Source organism: Ictalurus punctatus, chromosome 7 (assembly GCF_001660625.3).
Source record: "Ictalurus punctatus breed USDA103 chromosome 7, Coco_2.0, whole genome shotgun sequence".
In the NCBI taxonomy this organism is placed as follows: Eukaryota; Metazoa; Chordata; class Actinopteri; order Siluriformes; family Ictaluridae; genus Ictalurus; species Ictalurus punctatus.
This window is the reverse complement of record NC_030422.2, coordinates 34,069,658-34,096,257: the sequence shown is the minus strand read 5'-3', so window position 1 is coordinate 34,096,257 and position 26,600 is coordinate 34,069,658. Positions and strand designations below refer to the sequence as shown.

The 26,600-nt window shown below is 38.0% G+C and overlaps 1 protein-coding gene across 1 annotated transcript in view; it reads right to left on the bottom strand.

Annotated features, from left to right (window-relative positions):
• pth1r (parathyroid hormone 1 receptor) overlaps positions 1 to 26,600 on the bottom strand; it is a 72,196-nt gene that overhangs the window by 26,169 nt on the left and 19,427 nt on the right. Inside the window, exons 2-3 of the mRNA XM_053681207.1 lie at positions 6,888 to 6,990; positions 1,701 to 1,811 (exon numbers count right to left, since the gene is read on the bottom strand). Coding sequence (XP_053537182.1) covers positions 1,701 to 1,811; positions 6,888 to 6,990 — 214 coding nt within the window. The remainder of the gene's footprint in view (positions 1 to 1,700; positions 1,812 to 6,887; positions 6,991 to 26,600) is intronic.

Sequence of the window (26,600 nt, the reverse complement as noted above, 5' to 3'; positions counted from 1 at the left end):
AGTGGCATGGTGACCTGACTTCTTTGCTAACAAACAACAAAATGGATTATTTACACAGCAGACGTGCTTCACAACACTACTTAAGGGGCTGTTGTGCTTTTGCAAAAGATGGCTGAAATCACGGGTACCCGTTGAAGCCCTGATAAAGCAGAAATACCCATGGTGGAGGGACTGCAATCCTGGTAAAACAAAAATGGTGCACAGACAGTGAGATAATATCAGAACCATGTTCTTCCACTGTAGAATATCTGACTATCAAATGCAGACCTTTTTCTTTACCTCAAGAATTCCATGGTATTATTGTGAAGTCTGTGAGCACATCCCTCACTAAGCCAACACTCATGAAGCACTAAAACAAACACAGTATGATCCAGATGGTGCTATTATAATTGCTGGTGACTTTAGTCACTGCAAACTCAAAAAATAGAAAGAAAACACTGGACCACTTCTACAGCAACATCATGAATGTATATAAGGCAACACCCAAATCAAATTTAGACAAATATTGTAGATTTATAGCTATTTATTTATGACCAATCTACAGAAAGAAATGAACAGCTGAATCACAAGCTGTGAAAAAAGTACCAGATGTGAAAATAGATGTGCTTAAAGAAGCTACCACGAAAACACTCGAGTGCATCAACTGGTGGACCTGCGTCTAAGTTTAAAAACCATGGTTTAACGCTGATATATGGCGTTCAAGTATGGGGACAAATCACAATCTATCCGTATTAAGGACCATCAATGATGGCAAAAGAGCATATTCAAGGAAAATTGAATGAGTACCAACCTGTCGTAAGAACAGCCATAGCCAGGAAGTGCCTGGAAAAGCTAAGACCCCTCAACAACATCATTCTAGAGTCCATAGACCTCCTGCAGTTCACCTACCACCCAAACAGGTCTGTGGAGAATGTAGTGACTATTGCTCTACATTTACCCTTTGAGCACTTGGACAAAAGGAATACATATGTGTAGGTGCTATTTTTGGACTAAATGATGGCCTTCAAACTAGTTAGGAAACTATCTGACCTTGACCCGCACACACCCACTTGCAATTGGGTCTTGGACCTTCTAACCCACAGATCCCAGGCTGTGAGAGTTGGAAATAGAGTCTCTTTTTTTCCATGGCAGTAAGACTGGTGGTAAATAACACTCAGGCAGGGATCCCCAATCATCAACAAAGGTCAGAGGTCACTCAGCAGGAGCAGTGTCAGCGCAATGACACTATCTGTACGTGTTTGGTGCTTTAAATATCCGTATTGACACCTGGAGAGTTCTTCACTTCAAAATCCAGTACTTTACTTCCTTCCTTCCTTCCTTTCTTTCTTTCCTTCTTCACCTCCAAATTCAGTATTTCTTTCTTTCTTTCATTCATTATTTCTTTCTTTCCTCTTTTGTTTTTTGTTAATTTCTTTAGTCTTTCTTCAGTTTCTTCCTCCTCGATCTCTTCTTCATTTCTTTTCATATAAATTCATTCAGTTCTTTTTTTTCTTTCTACTCTTTTGTCTTTACTTTAATCTTTCTTTCATTCTCTTTTTTAACTTTCATTTCTATCTTTGTCTTTTTTTCTAATTCTTTCAAATCCTTCAAATCCTTTCCTTGTAAGTTTTCTTTTTTCTTTCTGTGTATGTATGTGTGTATGTATGTGTGTGTGTGTGTGTGTGTATGTGTGTGTTTGTGCAAGTGTGCATGTCAGTCACCTTTGTGGTTGAAGTCGTAGACATACTCAGGACAGGAGGCAGACACCGTTCGTCCCGGAGCTCCTTCAGGCCAACACACAAAGCCGTCCCACTCAGGGATACAGTTACCATCTGAAACACACACACACACACATACACACATACATACACTGAATGTAATGACGCTCTCAGTTCTGATCTGCTCTCCTACATAATAAATACTTTACAGTATTAGATCACAGTGTGATTTGAGACACAGCCCGTGTGAAAAGGCTTTTCACAGGCGCACACACACACACACACACACACACACACACACACACACACACATCAGTGCAGTGTGTAATTATCAGACCGCACAGAGGGGATGTGGACCGCCTCACTGCTTCCCCTTCAGACCGTCCACATCATGACCAGAAAGGGTTCTGATGGATCTGCACTTTTTAAATACTCTTGTGTGTATGTGCGTGTGTGTGTGTGTGTGTGTGTGTGAGTGTGTGTGATATAATAATGAGCGTGATCTGCTTCTGTTCCCACAGCTCCTTGGCCTCGGCGTGTGTGTTTTCGGCTTTTCAACGTAGCATTTATTAAAACCAGCTGCCACAAAATAACTACTTCAAGAATAAAAGACGAATGACGGCTCTCAATCCATCACACACACACTCACACATACTCACACGCACACACTCACACACACGCACACACACACACATACTCACACGCACACACACACACACACACATACAAAGGCATCCACACACACACATGCAAGCATACACACACACACACACACACACACACACACATATACAAACACATATACACACACACACACACACACTCATACAAAGACATACGCACACATGCATGCATACACGCACACACACACACACACACACACACAGCCACACATACACACATATACACATACACGCATGCACACGGACATTTACACATACACACACACACACACACACATATACGTATGCACACACATATATACACATACACACAAATATACACACACACATTTACACATACACATACACACACATGCACATACGCAGACATATACATATACACACACACACACACACACACACACACACACACACACACACACACACACACACACACAGCTCTGACTGTATTTCTATCCTTATAAGGACCATTACAGCAGTATTAATACAGATATATAATGATGTGCGCCCACTTAGCTCGGAATCAGTGTTACCAATTACCCCTCCCACCACCAACCAGTGTTACCAATTACCCCTCCCACCACCAACCAGTGTTACCAATTACCCCTCCCACCACCAACCAGTGTTACCAATTACCCCTCCCACCACCAACCAGTGTTACCAATTACCCCTCCCACCACCAACCAGTGTTACCAATTACCCCTCCCACCACCAACGAGTGTTACCAATTACCCCTCCCACCACCAACCAGTGTTACCAATTACCCCTCCCACCACCAATCAGTGTTACCAATTACCCCTCCCACCACCAACCAGTGTTACCAATTACCCCTCCCACCACCAACCAGTGTTACCAATTACCCCTCCCACCACCAACCAGTGTTACCAATTACCCCTCCCACCACCAACCAGTGTTACCAATTACCCCTCCCACCACCAACCAGTGTTGCCAATTACCCCTCCCACCACCAACCAGTGTTACCAATTACCCCTCCCACCACCAACCAGTGTTACCAATTACCCCTCCCACCACCAACCAGTGTTACCAATTACCCCTCCCACCACCAACCAGTGTTACCAATTACCCCACCCACCACCAACCAGTGTTACCAATTACCCCTCCCACCACCAACCAGTGTTAATTAACAATTAACCCACCAACCATGACATGGTGTTAATTAACTGGTATGTCAACCACCACCACTTGTTAATGAACCGTTACCCCATGCCCGCCACATAGTGTTAAGCAACTATTACCCCACCCACCACTGCACTGTGTTAATCAACAGGTACCCCACGTACCACCTCACGGCATTAATTATATGCTACTCCACCCACCACCACATGGCTCTGTCTCACGGTGTTAAGTTTAGCTCCAGTCCTACAAGAGCCGGCGTACACCACGCTTCCCCTCCAAACCGCCAGAGCCCGAGGTATTTCCCCCAACCGGCGTGCGGTTCCTGGTGATGTCACTCTGGCTGTGTTTAAATATTTGTCTTTCCCCCGACTCTGTAATCTCTCTGTGTGAAGCCACAACGCTCCGATATCCCCGAAGGTCAAACAAGGACATGAATAAAACCTTGAATATCTGCTTCACTTTTCACAAAACACAATTCCTGCTCCTCTGCTTTCATACTGCCATGGTCCAATAGGAGAACGACACGCAGTACACTCACCATTCACACGCTTACTCTGGTGCTAGACAACCAGGATCCCGATAACCATTCATAGATCACCTTATTAGTCCTGTCTTTTTTTCAATGTCTTGCTTTCATGCTTACATTGACAGCAAAAAATAAAGTGAAATAAAATAAAATAAAATAATAATAATAAGCACTATTTCCTTCTTCAGTCCGTATTTTCTATCCCGAATTGTTGCTTTTTTCTTTCTATGACATTTGGTGTGATAGTCCAAAATGTGTAAAAACACAGATGGAACACACGCGCGCACACACACACACACACACACACACACACACAAGCCAAGTGTTTAGCAGTTATTCTTGAATTATTTTGACATAGAATTAACTAAAGTTTGCTCATCTGTCTCAATGAAGACCTTGTTCTCTCTGTGTGTGTGTGTGTGTGTGTGTGTGTGTGTGTGTGTGTGTGTGTGTGTGTGTGTTGTTTTGCATGTGTGTGTCCGTGGTGGAGACTCGGGTCTCAGTGAGGCACAGGAACAACAAACAGGAGGTTGGAGGTTTGAGGTTAGGACAAGAATAGCCAAACCCGATTCAGCTAGCCGCTTGCTAAATCTCAAACCGCGCTGGGCAAACAATCCAACATGGCACGACTAATAATAACTGCTTTACCCTCCGAGTGGAGATGTGAAGGGTGGGCTGAGGTCTGAGAGTGAAAACACACACACACACACACACTGAGGGTGTGTCCCTCACAACCCACGAAGGCTGAACAATCAGACATGTGCTGATCCTCAGTTCTCTAAACTCATACTGCTGAAACCCTGACTGTTTTTAATCTGGATTTTTTTTTTTTGTGTGTGTGTGTGTGTGTGTGTGTGTGTGTGTGACTTTTGAAAACACTCTTTTTTGTCTCTTTTTGACATTTTGTTACTGTCTCATTAGAAACTCATTAGCAGGAAATAATATGTGCAAGGAAGGAAGGAAGCAGTGTAGAGGCTGACAGAGCATTGGAAAGAAAGAAAGACAGAAATAAAGAAAGAAATAAGATAAAAAAGGAAAAAATATAGATTAAGATGACAGAGCTAAAATAAATGAGTCGTTTTGCTGTGAAGTGTATGAAGTGCTCATGGGGGCGCTGGTGAGCAGAAATGGCACGCTTCACTCTTTCAAGGGATTCATTTACATTTGGAATCAACTCCTCTGGTGATTTGCATAAATTTGTAAATGACTCCTCAAGCAGTTCACTTTATAGGAACACAATTCACTCAAGTGATTTGCTTGCGTTTATAAATGATTCCTTGTTCACAGACACAGTTTGCTTCACCATGTTACTGTTAATGTTCATCCCGGATTGTTCTGGAATGTTTTTTGAAGATTCTTCTCACATGACAGTCCTAGTAACACTAGAGAAACTAAATGATGTTGCAGTAGATTTCTCAAAAAAATCCATATTAAATAAACTGACACATTACACACTCCGTCAGAAGCAGAAGCAGAAACAGAAGGGATAAACCTGCAGTAAGATGATCTGAATAATGGGATTGGTAATTCTGAGGACATAAAATGATTAGGTTTGTTGGGTTCACAGTGTGTGCGTGTGTGTGTGTGTGTGTGTGTGTGTGTGTGTGTGTGTGTTCCCTCGGGCAATGTGACCTGTGTACCTGCTGCTTGTTGTGGTGACATTGTGACCTGTTTCAGAGGGTTGGACATGTTTTTCCCATCACAGTGCATTAGCCACGCTCTCGGCTAAAAACCAGAAAGGCTACTGTGTTCAGCCGCTATTTCTCTCAGACGCTAAAGAGTGTTATCATTACAGCTATCACTGCTACAGTATTACTGCTATTACTCCTCCTGCTGCAGCAGAGTCCGAAGTGTTTCTCATTCACTTACACTCAGGGGTTTGTAGAGAATTTTAGTCAGAGATAAACTTTAGACTGCATTTCAGATTAAAGTGTGAAAATTTCCAACTGAAACACAGCAGCTCCATCCCATTACTCACACTTAGACCATTCATTTGCATCGGTTGCACACGTGTAACACTCTATGTGTGTAGAGTGAAGTGTGTAAGAGTGACGTGTGTAGAGTGAAGCGTGTAGAGTGACGTGTGTAAGAGTGAAGCGTGTGAGTGAAGTGTGTAAGAGTGAAGCGTGTGAGTGAAGTGTGTAGAGTGAAGCGTGTAGAGTGACGTGTGTAAGAGTGAAGCGTGTGAGTGAAGTGTGTAAGAGTGAAGCGTGTGAGTGAAGTGTGTAAGAGTGAAGCATGTAGAGTGAAGTGTGTAAGAGTGAAGCGTGTGAGAGAAGTGTGTAAGAGTGAAGCGTGTAAAGTGAAGCGTGTAGAGTGAAGTGTGTGAGTGAAGTGTGTAAGAGTGAAGCGTGTAGAGTGAAGTGTATATGTTTTGGATCATTGTCCTACTGGAAGAATGGAGGTAACGCACTGTAAATAACTCACTCAAGAAGTCATTTACAAATGTAAGTGAAGTGCTTGAGGAGTTGTTTATAAATTGCCTTAATGTGAATCACTTTACGGAGATGTTTACAATGTTGCAGAAGGTATCACTTACAAATGTAAATGAATTGCTCCAGGGGTTGTTGACAGATTGCTAGTAAATCCCTTGAGGAGCTATGTAAAAGAAGTAAGTGAATCACTTGAGGAGTCATTTTAAAAACTGTAAAGGAATTGTTTGTTTGAGGAATTCTTCAGCGAATCACTGTAGGACTCATTAAATGATGTATACTGCCTGGTTTATCCTGATGCAGATGTAAAGATACTAAATCATAGTGCACTAGGGAGTGAGCAGGGAGCTGTTTAAGACACAGCTGCATGTCTGAAATGCCTTTATTGTTTGTATAAATATAAATTTCTCACCAGTTGTTCTATGTCTGGCCTTTATGGAGCTCTCGCACTTGTTCCTGGCGTTGATGATGAGGTACATCTGTTCTTCCTTCGTCAGCACGTCATCAGCCTCCACCTGAGGAAACCGATACACATCAGGAACAAATAAACATACCTCACAAGTGTGAGGACATAAAACCGACCGACGGTATGACGTACAAGACTTACAGCGCTCATGTGATGTACGGCATGTCATGTTCATTAGCTCATTTGCCTATCGCAAACTTTATCATGACTTCATCAACGAACATGGCTTATTTGCATACCATATATCTGCATGAATACAGTGCAAATTTCCAGATTGGTATTGCACATGAATCACTGCATTACAAATATATAGGATTGTCAGACAGATCATTTGCATAATCGAGGGAATATTTGCATATCAATCAGGATGAACCTAGCACAGAATAACATTTACAGTGATCACTTACATTCACACATTGTCGTTTGCATACTGCATGTTTACACCTGATCAATAAGCACAACAAAACATTTAGGGATGGGTCACAGGAATTATTTGCTTATGGCAAAACAAAATTTAAAACATTTACGGATTCTTCAAGGGGCTCAATTCCTCTCATGCGTTCATGCCTCGGAACAGCAAAGGGTTTTTTTGAGTGGTGAATGTAATGATAAGACCATTAAATGATCACATGATCAATTCTGAATCATTTAACCCAAAGTAAGTAACATAAAAACCCAAACTAGGACATAAACCACAGATTTTTTCCCTCTTTGATACATCTCTTTACAGTTCTCATTAATGTTCCTATAAAGTGCAACATCATAACAACACTAACACTGTAACAACACTGTAACATCGTAACAAGACTACCACCGTAACAAAACTGTAACATGTAACAACACTAACTCCATAACAACACAGTAACACAGTAACATCGTAACAACACTGTAACACTGTAACATGTAAAACACTAACACCATAACAACACTGTAACACTGTAATGCTGTAACAGCACTAACACGGTAACAAAACTGTAACACTGCAATGCTGTAACAGCACTAACACGGTAACAAAACTGTAACATCATAACACCACTAACATTGAACCACACTAACACCATAACACTGTAATGTTGTACACACTAACATGGTAACAACACTGTAACACCATAACAATACAGTAATGCAACAACCCTGTTACACCGTAACGACACTAACACTGTAGCACCTTAACAACACTAACACTGTAATGCCGTAACACACTAACACTAACACCACTGGAATGCCATAACAACATGTTGTTTGCAACAGTGTTGTTAGTGTTACAGGGGTTTACAGGGTTGTTACAGCATTATAGCATACAGTGTTACCATGTTGTTACAGTGTTATTACAGTGTAAGTGTTGGTTAGTTTTACATGGTTTTGAGGGTTATTACAGCACTGTTACAGTGTTTGTGTTATTACAGTGTTACATTTATTTACATTTACATTTATTCACTTAGCAGACGCTTTAATCCAAAGCGACTTACAAATGAGAAAAATACAAGCATGTGTTACAGCATTACAGTGTTCATACAGTTTTGTTACAGTGTTAAAGTTTTTGGTGTTGTTACAGCATTACAGTGTTGTTACAGTGTTGTTATAGTGTTGATACATTGTTGCAGTGTTACAGTATTACACTGTTAGTGTTACAGGGTTTTTACATCATTACTGCATTGTTAGTGTTTTTACAGTGTTTTTACAGTGTTATGCTGTTAGTGTTTTTAGAGGTGCAGTGTTGTTACGTTGTTAGTCTTGTTACAGCAGAGGTCTTTTTTGAGAGCTGAATGTAATAACATCCTTAAATGATCACATTATCGATTCTGAATCATTTTAGCCCAAAGAAACAAAAACCCAAAGTAGAGAATAAAAATCTGCCACAGATTTTTTTTAATACGTCTCTTTACAGTTCCTATTCATGTTCCTGTGATTAATAAACATTCAGATCTGAAAACACACAACTTACATACCAACACTAACACTGTAACACCACTGTAAAGCCATAACACTAAAAATAAAACACCATAACATCACTGTAAAGTCATAACACTAACACTGTAACACTGTAAAGCCATACCAGCAATGTAACAACACTGTAAAGCCATAACATTAACACTGTAACACTGTAAAGCCATAACATCAATGTAACAGCACCACACTAATGCCATGAATCTGTAACACTACATCACTATAACAACACCACTAACAACTCCAAACAAATGCAGTAATACTGTAACAACTCTAGCAACACCCTTCCACCATAACAACACTAACACCTTAACAACACAAAATAACACTGAAACAACACAGTAATACTGTAACTCCACAACTACACTGCAACAACCACACAGGTCTGAGCTGTTTAATAATTACAATAAGATCAGCACTGAGGACTGATGTTAATGTTTAGATGCAGAATAATCAAATAAGAAGGAAAAGAAAAACACAGTTACAGAAAGAATCATGCACTGAAATCTGATCCCGGATCAATAAAGCGGCGGTCTGTGGTTTCAGGTAAACAGCGTGAGATCATCACTGAGGCTCTTATCCACAACAATCATCAGACAAAAGACATTAAAAAGCCTTTTGATGCTAAAAGCCCACGACAATGTTCTTCACATCAATTACAATTCCTTCTTTCATTCTATCAGTCAAATCACACAGCATTAATAAACATCACAACCACACTGCTGTTAACTGTTCACACTGACATTTTAAATAAATCAAGGAAATCTTTTCATCCTAGCCCTGTTTGGGGGAAAATATCTGCCTATAGATTATGAAATTAAGCATTGTTTTTTTTTTCTTTTTATTAACTTATTTATTTATACATTATTCCTCAAATCCTTCTCCTATTAATCGAATCTCTCCTATAATCATGTATTTATTTATTTGTTCTCATTTTTATTGTTTCTCATTTTTATATTTAAGTAAATAAAAATATTTGTTTTTTATATACATATTTATTCATTTATTTAACTGATGTATAGTATAGTTTTGCTAAATCTGTGTGTTTCTTTTTTGATTTGTCAAATGGCTCATTTGCATTCCATACATTTGCATGAATACAGTGCAAATTTGCATATTGGTATTGCATTACAAATATACAGGCTTGTCAGAAGACAGATGATTTGCATAATCACAAGCATATTTGCATATAATCAGGGTGATCCTAGCACAGAATGACATGTACAGTACAGTGATCACTTACATATACACAGATCCCTGTTCTTTAAATAAAACAGAATGCTCACTCACACCTGATCATCATCCCATTGACTGAAAACACCTGACTCTAATTTCCTATTCAAATTAACTGCTAATCCTAGACGTTCACATACTTTTGCCACATACAGATATGTACTATTGGATTATTTCCCTCAATAAATAAATGACTAAGTATAATATTTTTCTCTCATGTGTTTAATCGGGTTGTCTTTATCTACTTTTAGGACCTGTGTGAAAATCTGATGATGTTTTAGGTCATATTTATGCAGAAATGTAGAAAATTCTAAAGGAATTAACAAACTTTCAAGCACCACTTTCTTTTAGTCATTTGCATATTTACATCTGAACAATAAACACAACAAAACAATTTATGGTTCATGATATGTACTTAATATAAAAAAAAATGTATTTTAGTATTTTTATGAAGGTTATATTTCTTTTATTTGTTGTATGTATGTATGTTGTGTTTTGCATCAGTTCTTTTATATAATTATGAGTAACAGTAACAGAGCGACTGGCAGCTTCTCCTCTGAAATTATTCAATAAAATAATAAACGACTTCCCCGAGTCACGTCTCATGAGGAACATAATTAATCTGCAGCCTGTCAAAAATAAATAAATAATACATTACGGTTCAGAGCGACTCTGAGAAATACCATATTAAGTGTGTGTGTGTGTGTGTGTGTGTGTGTTTATAGCTGAAGTTAAACTGTCTGGTCCTCAGAAACCACATAGTGTTCATGTGCAGTATTAAAGGCATCAGTATTCTCTTGTCCAAACACACACACACACACACACACACACACACACACACACACACACACACACATACGTACACACATACATACACACAGGGATATGGGACGTTTACTGCAACGAGCAGCAAACAACCACAAATGGAACAACACTGAGCCAGGAGTAAACACGCCACAGATAGAAACCTGTTCAGGCAAAACCAATATAGAATATTCCACAATCCCATCCAAAGATGCTGACATCCACCACCACTTCCTCCACCTCCAGCTCCTCCGCCACCTCCACCTCCTCCGACTTCTCCACCACCTCCAACTCCCCCTTCTCCTCCACCACCTCCACCTCCTCCTCCACCTCCTCCGACTCCTCCACCTCCAACTCCTCCACCACCTCCATCACCTCCGACTCCTCCACCTCCAACTCCTCCTCCACCTTCTCTTTCACCTCCTCCTCCTCCTCAACCACCTCCACCTCTTCCACCACCACCTCCTTCTTCACCATCTCCTCCACCACCACCTCCTCCTCCTGCTTCACCACCACCTCCTTCACTAACGGGGTAAACATATATACTTTACATATTACCAATAATGCCTCACTGCTAACCTTTGTACAGCACAACAGTAACACATTGCTGAAAGAAAGAAAGAAATATAGAAAGAAGCTGAAAAAGGAGGAAACAAAAAAAAATAAAGAATGAAATAGAAAAAGAAAGATGGAGAGAAACTTAAAAAACCTAAAAACTAAAGAACAAAATTATAATCAAAGAAAGAAAAAAGAAAGAAAGAAAGAATGTTTGAAAAGAAACTAACAAACAAAAAGAATAGCAAGAGGAAAAAAGACAGAAATAATCAAAAATAAATAAATAAATAATTAATTAATTGAAAATGAATAAATAATTACACAAAAAAGAAAGAAAAAGAAAGATAAAATAAAGAAAAGTAAAGAAACAAAAAATGAACAAGGAAAAATAATAGAAAAAAATAGAAGGAATCAAACAAAAGACAGAAAAAAGTTGAGTGTGTGTGTATTTGTGTTTGTGTGAGTGTGTGTGTGTGTGTGTGTATATGTGTGTGTGTATGGTCTGAGTGGATTGTGTTTCAGCAGCACTTTTATTACTACACACTGTTAAACTGAAGTGCAATGCATCATGGGAACTGCACAGCAATGACACACACACGCACACACATGTGTACACACACACACACACACACACACACACACTACTGCTGCTGTTCTGCTGCAGATTGCATCATCACACTGCACCATGGGCTGTGTCCCAAATCACTACACACTAAAGCACACTGTGTCACCACCTGTAGCATGTAGCTTTATCAGGAGCTGAACGCTAGCTCGCTAAACTTTTAGCAATTATTTCTGTAGTCAGTGTCTGCAGCTGCGTCCCAAATCACACTCCACCCCTCTAAATACTAGGGAGTAGGGGAATTAGCTAGCTAGCATTACAGAGAGCTCATAGCTAGCTAGTGTTACACAGAGAGCTGGTAGCTAGCTAGCATTACACTCAGAGCTCGTAGCTAGCTAGCGTTACACAGAGAGCTTGTAGCTAGCTAGTGTTACACAGAGAGCTGGTAGCTAGCTAGCGTTACAGAGAGAGCTTGTAGCTAGCTAGCGTTACACAGAGAGCTGGTAGCTAGCTAGCGTTACAGAGAGAGCTTGTAGCTAGCTAGCGTTACACAGAGAGCTGGTAGCTAGCTAGCGTTACAGAGAGAGCTTGTAGCTAGCTAGCGTTACACAGAGAGCTGGTAGCTAGCTAGCGTTACAGAGAGAGCTCGTAGCTTGCTAGTGTTACACTGAGAGCTCGCAGCTAGTTTGGTATTTAGCTAATATCATGCTATAACAAAATATGAATTAAAATAAAAGCAGGATGAATGTTATTATTTTTCTCTGAGATGCATAATTTAGAGAAAACACATGACTTACATACAAAAATAAACGTGCCCCTCAGAGCTGGTGTGGTGATGTCATCATCACACAAACCAGTCATGTAAACACACACACACACACACACACACACACACACACACACACACACACACACACACATCTTGGGTAAATCCTATCCTACACTTTCTAATCTGTAAATATTTTCCTGGAGTTTTTGTGTGTGAACGATGTTTACTTCAGAAAAGAAAGAAGAAAAAGAAGAAAGGAGCTAAAAATAAACAGCAGTGAAACAGTTTGGGGAAATGAAAGGCCAGAAAACACAGAGAAATTTCCACTATTGAGTGTGTGTGTGTGTGTGTGTGTGTGTGTGTGTGTGCGTGTGTGTGCATGTGTGTATGTGTGTGTGTGCTATTTTAAGTCTGGTTTATGTCTGGCTAACACGCAGCATCGAGGCTCTTTCAAGGCTTTTGTGTAAATACGTGTCGAATATATAATTCCAGCTCTCAGAAGTCACATCGGAAAAAAAATAAATCAGTGCTGTCTTTTATTATGAAGTCACGTAGCTGGATGCTAAGGAAGTGTGGCAGTTTTCCGTACAATGCTAAACCTGTAGCTAAGCGTTTCCTTTACTTAAAGAACCAAAAGCTGCTGATCGACTTCCTGTGCGGATCTCTGGAGGCTAATTAGCATGCTAGTTAGTTAGCAAGCTGTGGTGAATGCTAATTGGTAATTAGCAAGCTAAATGGTGTAAATTGATTGGAAAAATTTCTATGATAATAATAATAATAATAATAATAATAATAATAATAATAATAATAGAGTGCTGAATGTGTCAGTTTTTTTCTCTAGTGAAATAATTTAAATAAAATGAAAAACAAACTAACTAACAGATCAAATATTAATTAAATGTTTAATTTTAGTTTTAAAAATATATAATAATATACAATAATAAATAATAAATAAATACATTTAAATAATTAAATAAATTAACATTTACACAACCCACATTGACTTTACATGATATATGTATATATTTTTATTAAATTAAATATTAATATTAAGATTAATAAAGCTAGAAAATATTTAAATGTATCATTTAAATCATTTAAATGATTTAAAATTTAAATCAATATGACTTGAATTTTTAAAAAATATATATTTTTTTTAATGTCCAGAAAGTACAAAGAAAGGCTTTACTTTATTTTATGAATAAATGTAAATAATTATAAATAAATTAAATTTACACAGCCCACACAGACTTTACATGAAATTGCTTTGTTAAATATGGCTAAAAAAAAGAGAATAAAATGAAATATTAATCAGTATTAATTACCTTTAAAATATATTTAAAAAAAAATCTTTTTAACACTTAACCTCGTGCACCTGCAGGTGGTAGACATGTGCGTCTGAAAAAAAAAAAAAAAACTAAGTCAAAAATCAAAAATGGAAAAATCCTGCACGCTAACAACACTCGCACACATATCTAAATTACTTTATTCCCAATGTTTCGGTCACATGACCTTCATCAGGCATATACAAACAATCTATTCAACACAATCTCATTTAAAATCAACACACGACCAATCACTGCAGTGATCCATCATTACCGACGTAATACATCACTGTAACCACATCAGCATCATATAAAAGGGTTACACTGAAAATTTACTAATGACATAAACAAATAAAGATAACTATATAGCATCACATTACACCGTGCTTCATCGTTCATGCCCATAGGTGTTAAAGTCCAAAATAACTCGTGTCTCTGGAACAGCATTTTACTGTATATCGCCCCGTCTCAACAACTCGGCTTCATTGAGCCATTCGGAAAGGTCACCCCTACCTATAAAATGTTTTTTCATGATTTTCCATTTCTCAATCAAAGTCTAAATCAGAATGACAAATTCTCCTCAGCCTATAAAGGCAATCCACAGCCGGATGGAAGCTATTAGCGAGCAACAGAGTATTATGATCGTTGTCTTTTTTAAAGAACGTCGTAATGAATTTCCCTTCATGTTTCTGCACCCACATATTTACAACATGCACCCGGGAGGATTTAACTCATCCACAAAGTTATTTAAAATAGACGCAAACTCTCCAGCCTCATTAAGACCTCCTAGAATCATTACAAAATATGTCTCTGTTAAAATCAGTGACTCTGATTTATTTGCTCTAGTGACTCGTTCACTTTAGTGACACATTCACTTTAGTGACTCACTCAAAAAGACTGATTTATTTGCTGTAGTGACTCGTTCACTTTAGTGACACATTCACCTTAGTGATTCGTTCAAAAAGACTGTAATTCATTTACTGTAGTGACTCGTTCACTTTAGTGATTCATTCACTTTAGTGACTCACTCACATGATGGTAATGATGGATCACTGCAGTGATTGGTCGTGTGTTGATTTTAAATGAGATTGTGTTGAATAGATTGTTTCTATATGCCTAAAATAATTTAGATACGTGTGCGAGTGTTGTTAGCATGCGGGATTAAAAAAAAAAAAAACATATTAAAATGGCTTTACCTTTCTGTTTAGTAAAAATAGAGAGGTTTATATTAAAACTCTCGTTTGTGAATGACAGAAAGCACAAACGTTGCTCTGCACTTGGAGTTTTTATGACAGGGATAAATAATAGATACCAGCTCTGATATTCACACGTCTCAGCATAACCTGAGAGTTTTACAGAAATTCGAGGCTGCTGCTGCTGCTGCAGGTTGTGAATGTGGGTTACAGTGTTGTGAATGAGAGTCTCTTCCATTTTAATTGAAAAAAAAGTGGGTTTTGACGTGAGCGGCGGAGCCGAGCGGGATCCTGGAAGCTCCTCGCTCTTTTTTTCTCTTCTCCTCGACTGTGCAATTTGCATTTGATGACAAAAAACCACAAACCACAAGACTGCTTGTCCCCTGGAAACGTTCGCCAAACCACATTCTGACTTAAAGCTCCATTCAGAGCCGTAATTACAGCTTTTCCTCGGCCAAATCGGCTCGTATGGAAACATGTCGTGTAGCCGCACCGCTTCTTTCCCTCTAATTGACAAAAATGGAGCGTTTTGATCTGTTATATAAGAGCTTTTAATATGCAGTATATGTTTTTCTTTCCTCGTTTTTTTTTTTTTTTTTGAGAAATGCTTTCAGCTAACTGCAGGTTAAAAGCCGAATAAGAAAAAAAACAAAAACAAATAAGGATAAAGTCGACCTGAAACTAGCATGCTAACCTAAACAGTGAGTCAGTGAGAACTGAACAGAGATGTGCAGTCGCTAACCATAACTAGCATGCTAGTTCTAGCGTGACTGTGTAATTATATCACCAAAAATACACCCTGTCTGTGGCCTGTACTCATCTCCTGCAATATTTCAGAGCTATTTCAGATGTGTTAATGCTAACCATGTGCAGTTAACTTTTCAATTGACAGATAGGGCACTGAACATGTATCCGTTCAGAGAGAACGCACAACAGTGTTCAAAATACTCATGTGGATCTATGTGTGTATATATATATATATATATATATATATATATATATATATATATATATACACACACACACATTAAATGATTCGTTCTGATTCATTCACTGATTCATTCAGCCTGATCACACAGCGACAACAAACAGCTACACTATCACTGACTCAAATGATTCAAGCTTTTAAGCAATTCATTCATTGATTCAAACACTGACTCACTGAACAAGTTATTGTTCATTGTACAAGTCATTGAACAAGTCATTGTAAATTGAATCACAGTCAAGACCAAGAAAATTCACTGATTCAAACAATGACTCACTAAACAGATTTGAACAGATGTGTTAACCCTGATTCATTCAGTGACTCGTTCATCTTTAGTGACTCATTCAGATTAGAATCTAGTAAACCTAATTGATGCATTCAACCATCGCAACCTTTGTAACTAGTCCACCTGAGTGATTTGTTGTTTTTTTTTTAAAAACTACAGTGACATATTCAATTTAGTGGTTCATTCAACTTAGGTATTTATTCAGAAAGTCTGTAATTTATTTACTGTAGTGACTCGTTCATTTTAGTGATTCATTCACTTTAGGGACTCGTTCACTTTAGTGACTCACTCAAAAAGACTGACTTATTTACTGTAGTGACTCGTCCACTTTAGTGACACATTTACTTTAGTCATTCATTCAAGACTGATTTGTTTACTATAGTGACTCGTTCATAAAAAGAATCACTTGCTATGATGTACGTTTTGATTCGTAAAACACTCACAGCTTCTGCCATTGTAAGATTTATACATAATATACTTGATTATTATACATTAAGCTAAAAATAGGAACTATCAAACACACGCTAATACAGTATGCACTAATATATTACACACTAATATGACACAAAACTGTGATTGTACTTTTATTTCATTTGTAACAGATTAATAGTTACAAATAGTTACAAATAGTTACATAGTTTTTAGCATCTCAGTCAAACATAGCATGTGTAGCATCTGAAAACTGATAAAAATAAATAGTGTGTGAGGTAGATCAATGTGTGTGCATCAGTGCTACTAATCCCTGTATGCTGTGTCCCAGTTAGATTTCTGGCATTTATCTAAACATCCTAAATTACAGAGACATCGTCCTTCCGTCCAGGGAATTTAATAATAAATTAAGTGCAGCTCCAAAAACCTTTTTATGATATTAGCGCTCATCTGTTTATGTAACCGTTACCCTTTAAAAATAATTTTAATGGGGCTTGAAAAGCATTTCTCAAATGTACTGTGTAGAGAAACCACTATATTAAATCTGACAGTGATGTAAAAGATTACATACAGAAATCATGGGACATTAAGCTAGCATGAATATAACTAGCTATGTCTTTACAGTGGCTAGCTATTAAAAAGATTAGCTTCCTCTGACTAGATAGCCATTCTCTAAACTTCTTAAACTAACTTATTAAAGTATACCGGTCTTATTTTTATACTTTAATGTTAAAAATTTGGTCATTGGTGTATTATCTGTATGCAAACTGCAACTAATAAACCCTATGTTAGACTAGCTAGCTATCAAACTGCTAGCAATTTGCTTGATTTGACCCTTTCAAGTATAATGTGTTGCTAGCTCATCTTGCTAGCTGATGTTAAAATATGAATACATAATAGTCAGCAAGTTAGTGCTCAGTCTGTTAAGTTATACTAAAATTTATCTATAGTGAACATGGATTTAGTATCTCTGTGTCCACTGTCAGGATTAAGCAGAGTGTGTGAGTCTATGTAGTGTGCTAATCTTATACGCCAACTCATCTCATATGCTAGCTATAGCTAATAAACAGGTTACAGAAATATGGCATGCCTGCCACGTCAGCATGAAAACTAGCCAATGAGAGCTTTTCTATCAAGCATTAGTGTTTAAGCATTAATGAATCACTGCCAGTGCATAGTCACACACACACACACACACACACACACACACACACACACACACACACACACACACACATTAAAATTTCACAGTAACACTCTGTGCTGAAGTTAACTCGGTGGGAACATGCAGAGGTCTCTGAAGGAAAGCGGTCCCCTCTTTATGGCATTAATGAATGATAATGATGAGGGTGAGGACCGAGTGAGACATGAACAAGGGCATGTCCACATGGAGAACGTCGGTTTTAACCCTCCATTTTGAAAATATCACAGTCCAAGCAAAACCGATTTAAAAGCACTCGCATGAGCACGCCAGCACAGTGACAGTACGCCATGAACTGTTTCATCGCACAGCACTGCTAAATTCTGGACTCTGATGGTGTTCATTTTCAGCTGCTCTTACAGTAGTACAATAATACACTATCATTACTATAGCAACGTAACAGTTCATTCATAGGGATTTATATCTATACCCTGGCTCTTGGTCTCCTGATTCTCTAAACATTTTACTTCTGGTGAAGCTGAAGCATTTTAATCATCCAGGAAAGATTTCCTTCAGGCATGACAATAAGAACCCACTTGACTTGACTATAGTTGCTGTAACATAAGTGAGAAAATGAACTAACTTTTTTCACAGAATTAAATTCCACAAGAACGATGCATCGTTGTTTAATAAACGTAAAATGTTTTTTTTAGCGACATGGTATGAGAGGAATATAACACTTGGGGACATGCTGTTACAGGTTGTAACAGTAATTCCTCTTTGCATCACACCAAACTCTTGCTGATTACTTTCCTAAAACACCATGTGCTGTTGTGTGGTTTTTCTTACATTCTGTGCCCACTGTTGCTTCAGATTCCTGTTCTTAGCCGACAGGAGTGGAACCTGTTGTGCTTTTCTGCTGTTGCAGCTACGTATTGTGCATTCTGAGATGCTTTTCTGCTCACCACGTTTGTAAAGGGTGATTATTTACGTAACCCGTAGCCTTCCTGTCAGCTCGAATAAGTCTGCATATTCTCCTCTGATCTCTCTCATCAACAAGGTGTGTCCGCCTGCAGAACTGACGCTCGGTGGGTATTTTTTGTTTTGCGCACCATTCTGTGTTAAACTCTAGAGATTTTTGTGTGTGAAGGTCCCAGGAGATCGGCAGTTTCTGAAATACTCAAACTGGCACCAGCACCCATGCCACGGTTAAAGTCACGGAGTTCACTGTTTGACGTGAACATTAACGGAAGCTGCATTATTTTATGCGCTGAGATGTTGCCATGTGATTGGCTGATTGGATAACTGTGTAAATTATTGAACACAATCTGCGATCAATCAACGACCGACGCTTAGTAGTACCTACTCAGCGTGGCTCAAGGTCCCTTTCAAGAACCTTCAAACTAACTGTTCCTCAGTGGTGGAAGGAACTTCCAACCACAATCCGGACCGCATAATCTCTCACCATCTTCAAGAAACAGCTAAAGACCCACCTCTTCCGTGAACACCTAACCAACCCCTAAAAAAAAAAAAAAATTACTCTGGCACTTGCACCTCTACTCTGCGCACTTTGCTTCTTCTGGAACTCAATTAAAGATCTTGCACAGTGGCACTACTTGTTTTGTTCTCTGCTTGATATTTCACTTTGCTTGTATTTTCTCATTTGTAAGTTGCTTTGGATAAAAACGTCTGTTAAGTGAATGAATGTAAATGTAAATGTAAATGTAAATGTGAAAATGAGCAGGTGTACTAATAAAATGAGCAGGCGTTCCTAATAAAGTGGTCGGTGTGACTGTCTATCAGTGTCTGACATACATACCATTTCTGTCTATCTGACTTATCACTCTGTCAGTCTATTACGTGAGACTAACAAACCAAAACACAGACTAACACGCTCTTCAACAAACTCAAACACTAAGTGTTTCTCAGTTATCACGCCATTGGGGTCAGGCTTACTCACGAATAAAAAGAGTGCAGTGTGAAGAGCTTTCCAGTACATTAACAAGGGTTTAATATAGTGTGTGTATGTGTGTGTGTGTGTGTGTGTGTGTGTGTGCACAACCTTGTACCACAGGGTTTCCCTTTGAGAAAAGATAAGGATATTATCTGTTGCTACAAAACAGTGTTTATCAGGAGTGTATCACAGATAATCTATACATCTCAACATGCGAATAAGTGAAGGTTAATTAGAGAGTCGTTTTTAGTCTATAATGATCCATATTTAATAAACATTCATTTCCTCATGGCTTAAACCGACATCAGTTATAATAACCTGAGACACAAATGTCACACGAGTTCTCCGCTTATTATTGAGTCCTGAAGTGGTAATTAGGTGAGTGTTCTTATTACAGTGGAGGAAATAACTATTGGACGTTCACAGCACAAATCTGCTTCCCACATCCAGGTAATTAAACTGCTTTAATTCATGCATGTTCCAAACAGTACATGCTACATCTGCACAATGTATTCTGCCAATATAGGCAAAGGAGTGCTTTCTGTTCTCATACACCTTTATGCAATGCCGCTCCTTATACTTGCTATGCATATACTAAACCCTTCTGCTTTTCTAACGTTGCACACCTACCTCATATACAGTGGGGGAAATAAGTATTGGACGCATCAACATTTTTTCAGTAAATATATTTTTATATATTTCTTCTCCAAACATGGTGTGGAGTATGACAGCCAAAAAGTTCAGTTTTGCTCTCGTCTGACCAGACTACACTCTCCCAGTATTTCATAGGCTTGTCCAGATGAGTTGCAGCAAACCTTAAACGAGCTTTGACATGCCTTTTCTTTAGTAATGGAGTCTTGTGGGGTGAGCGTGATCAGTGGAGTGCATTGCCTATTGTTTTCTCTGTGACGATGGTAACTGCTCCCTCCAAGTGTTTCTGGAGATCTTTCTGGCTCCTGGGCTACTCTTCTGACTATTCTTCTGACTCCCTGGTTAGAAATCTTGTGAGAAGCTCCTGTGCGTGGCCGGTTGATAATGGAGTGATGTTGCTTCCACTTGTGGATAATGGCCCCAATGGTGCTTACTGGAGGATTCAGAAGTTTTGAAATACGTCTGTATCTGATTCCATCAATATGTTTTGCAACAATACGGTTGTGAAGGTGTTGGGAGAGGTCTTTGCTTTAACCCATCATGAGATGTTTCTTGTGTGACACCTTGGTAAAGAAAACCCTTTCTTTTTAGACCATCAATTTACTAACCCAGCTGATATTAATTTACACAGATAGGGGGTATAATTACTTACGGATTCCAGCTGGTTCCTTGCCTTACCTTGCCTTGGAGAGCTGCTTTTTCTTAGCGTGTTCAATAATTTTTTCCTGTGTTAATTACATATAACTATATTTATGGACTGTTGTGAATTCTTTATATTTCCAGATTTCTTGAGTTAATATTGATGTCTGGTGAAAATTTCATGTGAATAACCTCATTGGAAATATATTTACTGAAAAAAATGTTGACGCGTTCTATACTTATTTCCCCCACTGTAAATAGCGGTAATGAGACGTATATAATTCCCTCCTTCCCTTACAGGAATGACCGTTTAAAAACTCCTCTACTAATGACTGGAACTTTGTTTGGAGGCAGGAGGGTCAGACAGAGGGTCAATGAGCTCCTTTTTGGAACGCAAACAAACACACCCACTGCTTTTCTATTGGCTGCTTGTACAACATCACACAAAAGTTTAAACAAAAACAAAAACAAAAAAAAAGCCACTGTGAACTTCCTACTCACACATCCCATTCAAGATAATTAAGTATTAACAGCTACAGTGTCTGTAAATAAATGTGCATTATGTCCAATATTAAATTCAAAATAAGATAACAGAGTATTCAATCATTTACACTGTTTTCCCCTCATATTTTAAAAAAAACAATAAAATAAAATAAAAATTCGTTAACATAGAGTTAAACATAATATCAAAATATACTAATATGAACACATGAAAGCTGCACGACCTTCCCTGAGTGCTGAATAACCTGACACAATTTTTTTCTTTAAGATCAGCTGATTAGATAATTAACTCATTAACAAAACAGCAGTAATTAACTAATTAATCACCTCTCTTGTCCTTTCTGTAATGACCTGGCCACTCTGACTGGATTGTTAGAGGGTCCACTGAAAATGAAAATGAACGGCCATTAAATCAGAAGGTCGAGCAGATTTTCGAGTCTTTTACACACTCCTGTGGGGAAAAGAAGTAAACGATGGAATGGCTCCATAGAGGAATCTCAAAGAGGTGAAAAGATCAAACTTACATGTTGCTGTGTGAGACACAATAAGGACAGAGCTCATGAAACCACCATTAGCCTTTTTGCCTTCTTCAGGTCACAGTACTGGCTTTAAATACGCACTACAATTAAGTGACGTTAGCTTCCCTGCACTAATGTTAGCCAGATAAGTAATTAGCTTAGGTCTTATTGATAATATCACCTCTCAGGGAGCAGCTCTGTGAAGTTACATAGATAGACATTTTGAAAAGCATGCTAGATAAAGCCATAGTCATGTTTGCTTGTTAAGGTGTTATATCGTGCTGATGTTACACTCATATCCCAAATATATTTATTAACCATTTAAAACTATTTCCTAAAGCTAGATAGTTTGCTATTAAATATGCATGCTAGCAGTATAATAAGAAATTGCAGATAGTAAGAGTCTAGCTATCCATCTAGCTAATATCGTCATTGGAGCAGCTAAACATGGTTTAAAATACTAACTAAATCGAGCAAGTTTGATTGTTTTAATTATGGCATTATGCTTTTTCTGTAATCTGTCACCATTTACCTCAGATGTGTTAATTAATTAAGAAGAAAATACTTAAATTACACTTTAATTACACTTGTGACCATGGTGACCATGGAAATGAGACAGAAACATCCGGAAAGTCAACATTTACCTCAGATGTGTTAACAAGAAAATACTTAAACTATACTGTAATCAAACTTAGCATCAAAATGCTAACACAGTGACAATGGAAATGAGACAGAAACATCCGGAACATCAACATTTACCTCAGATGTGTTGATAAATTAAGAAGATAATACTTAAATTACACAGTGACCATGGAAATGAGACAGAAACATCCGGAAAGTCAACATTTACCTGAGATGTGTTAACAAGAAAATACTTAAACTATACTGTAATTACACTTAGCATCACTTCAGTGGGTTGCTCCATATTGAGAAATGTCAAAATGCTGTCAAATTCATCTAAAGTCCTCAGATAAAAGAAAATACGGAGTTATGAAGTGATAAATAAGACAAAAGTGGGCCATTCGCTAACAGTTGCTAATTCCTTTCTCCATGTTCAAGTGAACTGGTAAATTTAACATGTTTGGTGCAATTAATGTATCTAAAATGTGTCTAAAATATATTTGAAATACTCAATTAGAAGTTTATATTTATTAACGTGTAATTAAAAGTTGATCTTCAGACTTGTCCTACAGAGAGATGTGCATTTTCCCGGTTTTAACCTTGGGCCTGTAAGAGAACATTCACATAGTGGGGGTGGAGTGAGCTCCGGGCGACGTTGACGGTTTTCACACGTCAACGCGAGTCGGTCAGAGCGGAGACGAGGGGAATGCAGCAAGGCAGTGAGAATGAGAAATGAGGTCTGTAAACGCACTAACACACAACGCTGCGCTTCTCTTTAAGGCCACATTACCATACGCAAGCATGAATACACACCTCTGAGAGGGAAAATATTGATATTCCACACTCGATAAAGTGAGAGGCTTTTAGAAAAGTGCTGAGGTGTAAGCTGCTAATGGTGATAACACCAAGCGAGGAAGGACACACAACCAATGAAGCCTGAACAATTACAACTAAATATAAAAGAAGTCATAAAATTTAACTTTTCGAGGTTAAAATACACACATAATTATTTCTGTAGTATAAACTGAGGAAGGGCCGCATAACTGCTAAGAAAAAAATACATAGTATGAAGCATGGATGTTCAGCAAAACACTTCTGAGGTAAATGTTGATGTTCCGGATGATTCTGTGTCATTCCCACTGTCACTGTATTAGCATTTTAATGCTAAGTGTAATTACAGTGTAATTTAAGCATTTCCTTATTAACTTATCAACACATCTGAGGTAAATGTTGATGTTCTGGATGTTTCTGTGTCATTCCCACTGTCACTATGTTAGCATTTTGATGCTAAGTGTAATTACAGTGTAATTTACGCATTTTCTTATTAATTTATCAACACATCTGAGGTAAATGTTGACGTTCCGGATGTTTCTGTGTCATTCCCGCGGTTACTGTGTTAGCATTTGATGCTAACTTAAGCAGTGTTTTGCTGAACATTCATATCTTCCTCATTATCCATCACATAATGAAGCAACCAAAATAGTTAGAACACTTAAATTTGAACCATGCGTGCATTAAAACAATTATATGAAAAGAATAATTTTATTGCTACATTTAATGTTGTGGAACATCATGTGGTGAAACATGTTCGCAATTAATGTTATAGCAGCTACAAGAAACTTCGCCATTACAAATTTAATCCAGAATTCAGCAGCACTGTGGTATAACATATTATAATAATGATATTCTTTATGACAGGATGACTGGATATTTGATACAGAAACACCATTAGCAAATGATCTGGGTTGTTGTTTTTTTTTTTGTTTTATACTTTATGAGTCACTAAGGTGAATGAATCAGTATTTCTCATTCCATTGACTCAGACTGGCTGATTCTAGCATCAGCAAATCAACAAACACCCGTGATGTATGATTATCAAACACAGATTTTATGTTTACGGTAGGTTTACGTTATATATGTATCTGTTGTTTTTTTAAACGTCATGACCAAGATTCACTCCTCTCTCATTCAGAGAATCATTGTTTGATTGAGTAAATCTTTTGGACTGAGATTTAGTTCTATTATATCATTCAGTGGATCTGAATCAGTGAATCTTTTTGGTCATTTGCTCCTGTCATTTAAGTGGGTCAGTATTTTAATCATGTACACTTTCAGCCTGACCGAGATTCTCTTCCCTGTCGTTCACTGAGTCAGTTTCAGAATCAGTGAATAATTTCAGTCATCACTGAGAATCGTTCCTCTGTCGTTCACTGAGTCAGTGTCAGAATCAGTAAATCTTTTCAGTCATCACAAAGATTTGTTTCTCTGTCGTTCACTGAGTCAGTGTCAGAATCAGCGAATCTTTTCAGTTATGACTGAGATTTGCTCCTTTGTCGTTCACTGAGTCAGTGTCAGAATCAGTGAATCTTTTCAGTCATCAATGAGATCCTCTCCGCTGTCATTCAGTGAGTCAGTGTGTGAATCAGTGAATCTTTTTGGTCATGACTTAGATTTGCACCTTTGTCATTCACTGAGTCAGTGTCAGAATCAGCTAATCTTTTCAGTCATCACTGAGAATTGTTCCTCTGTCTTTCACTAAGTTAGTTTCAAAGTCAGTGAATCCTTTCAGTCATCAGTGAGATCCTCTCCCCTGTCATTCTTTGAGTCAGTGTGTGAATCAGTGAATCTTTTCGTCTCATGTTCAGTGTTTCAGTCGAGTCATTTTGAACAGTGATGCAAGAAATCAGAATGAATCATTCAAATGGTCCGAGCTTAAATGTCATTGAAAATATACAAAAATGTAAACTCTAATGTAAGAAAGTGGTGATGCTGGAGCTTGGTGGGGGGTTGGGTTTGTTCCAGAGCTATGACAACATCTCAAGCAGTGCAAGTTGTCAATAACACACAATGTATTTAATATTTCAGATAAAAAAAGCTGTAAATCAATGACTTGTGCCGTATCATCTGATAGTCGAGGCTTATTTCCTCTACAAAAATATTGTTAGCATGAACTCTACAGATGCCTGTTTCTTTATTCTCCATTTCCTCAAGCTTCTCTTGCTACATTACGTGAAACGGCTGAGTTATCGATTTACTGATATGTAAAATACATTATCGTGATGATGAACGTTCAATGTCGTCAATGTAATCAAGAGTCTGAAAACACACACACATACACACACACAATGATGCGATTAGCCATTTTCTTGTAGACAGGATTGTAGACTGGAATTGTGGTTCTTTCTGCAGTGTTTCACAATGTGTGTGTGTGTGTGTGTGTGTGTGTGTGTGTGAGTGAGAGAGAGAGAGGTTATAAAGACCCAGTTAAAACAATTCCAGTAGATTTGCCGCATTTCTGTAATTTACAGCTCACTCAGGAGGGACATGAATGAATGAATAAACGGGTAGAAAAAAGAAAATAAATAAATAATAAATAAAACACACGAGTGCCTCTACACGCATCTTGTCACACCGACTGGCAACTGTCCAAAATGCCCTGACAGGAAAAGTACACACACACACACACACACACACACGTACATATATATATATATATATATATATATATATATATATATATATATATATATATATCACGGCTGTGTT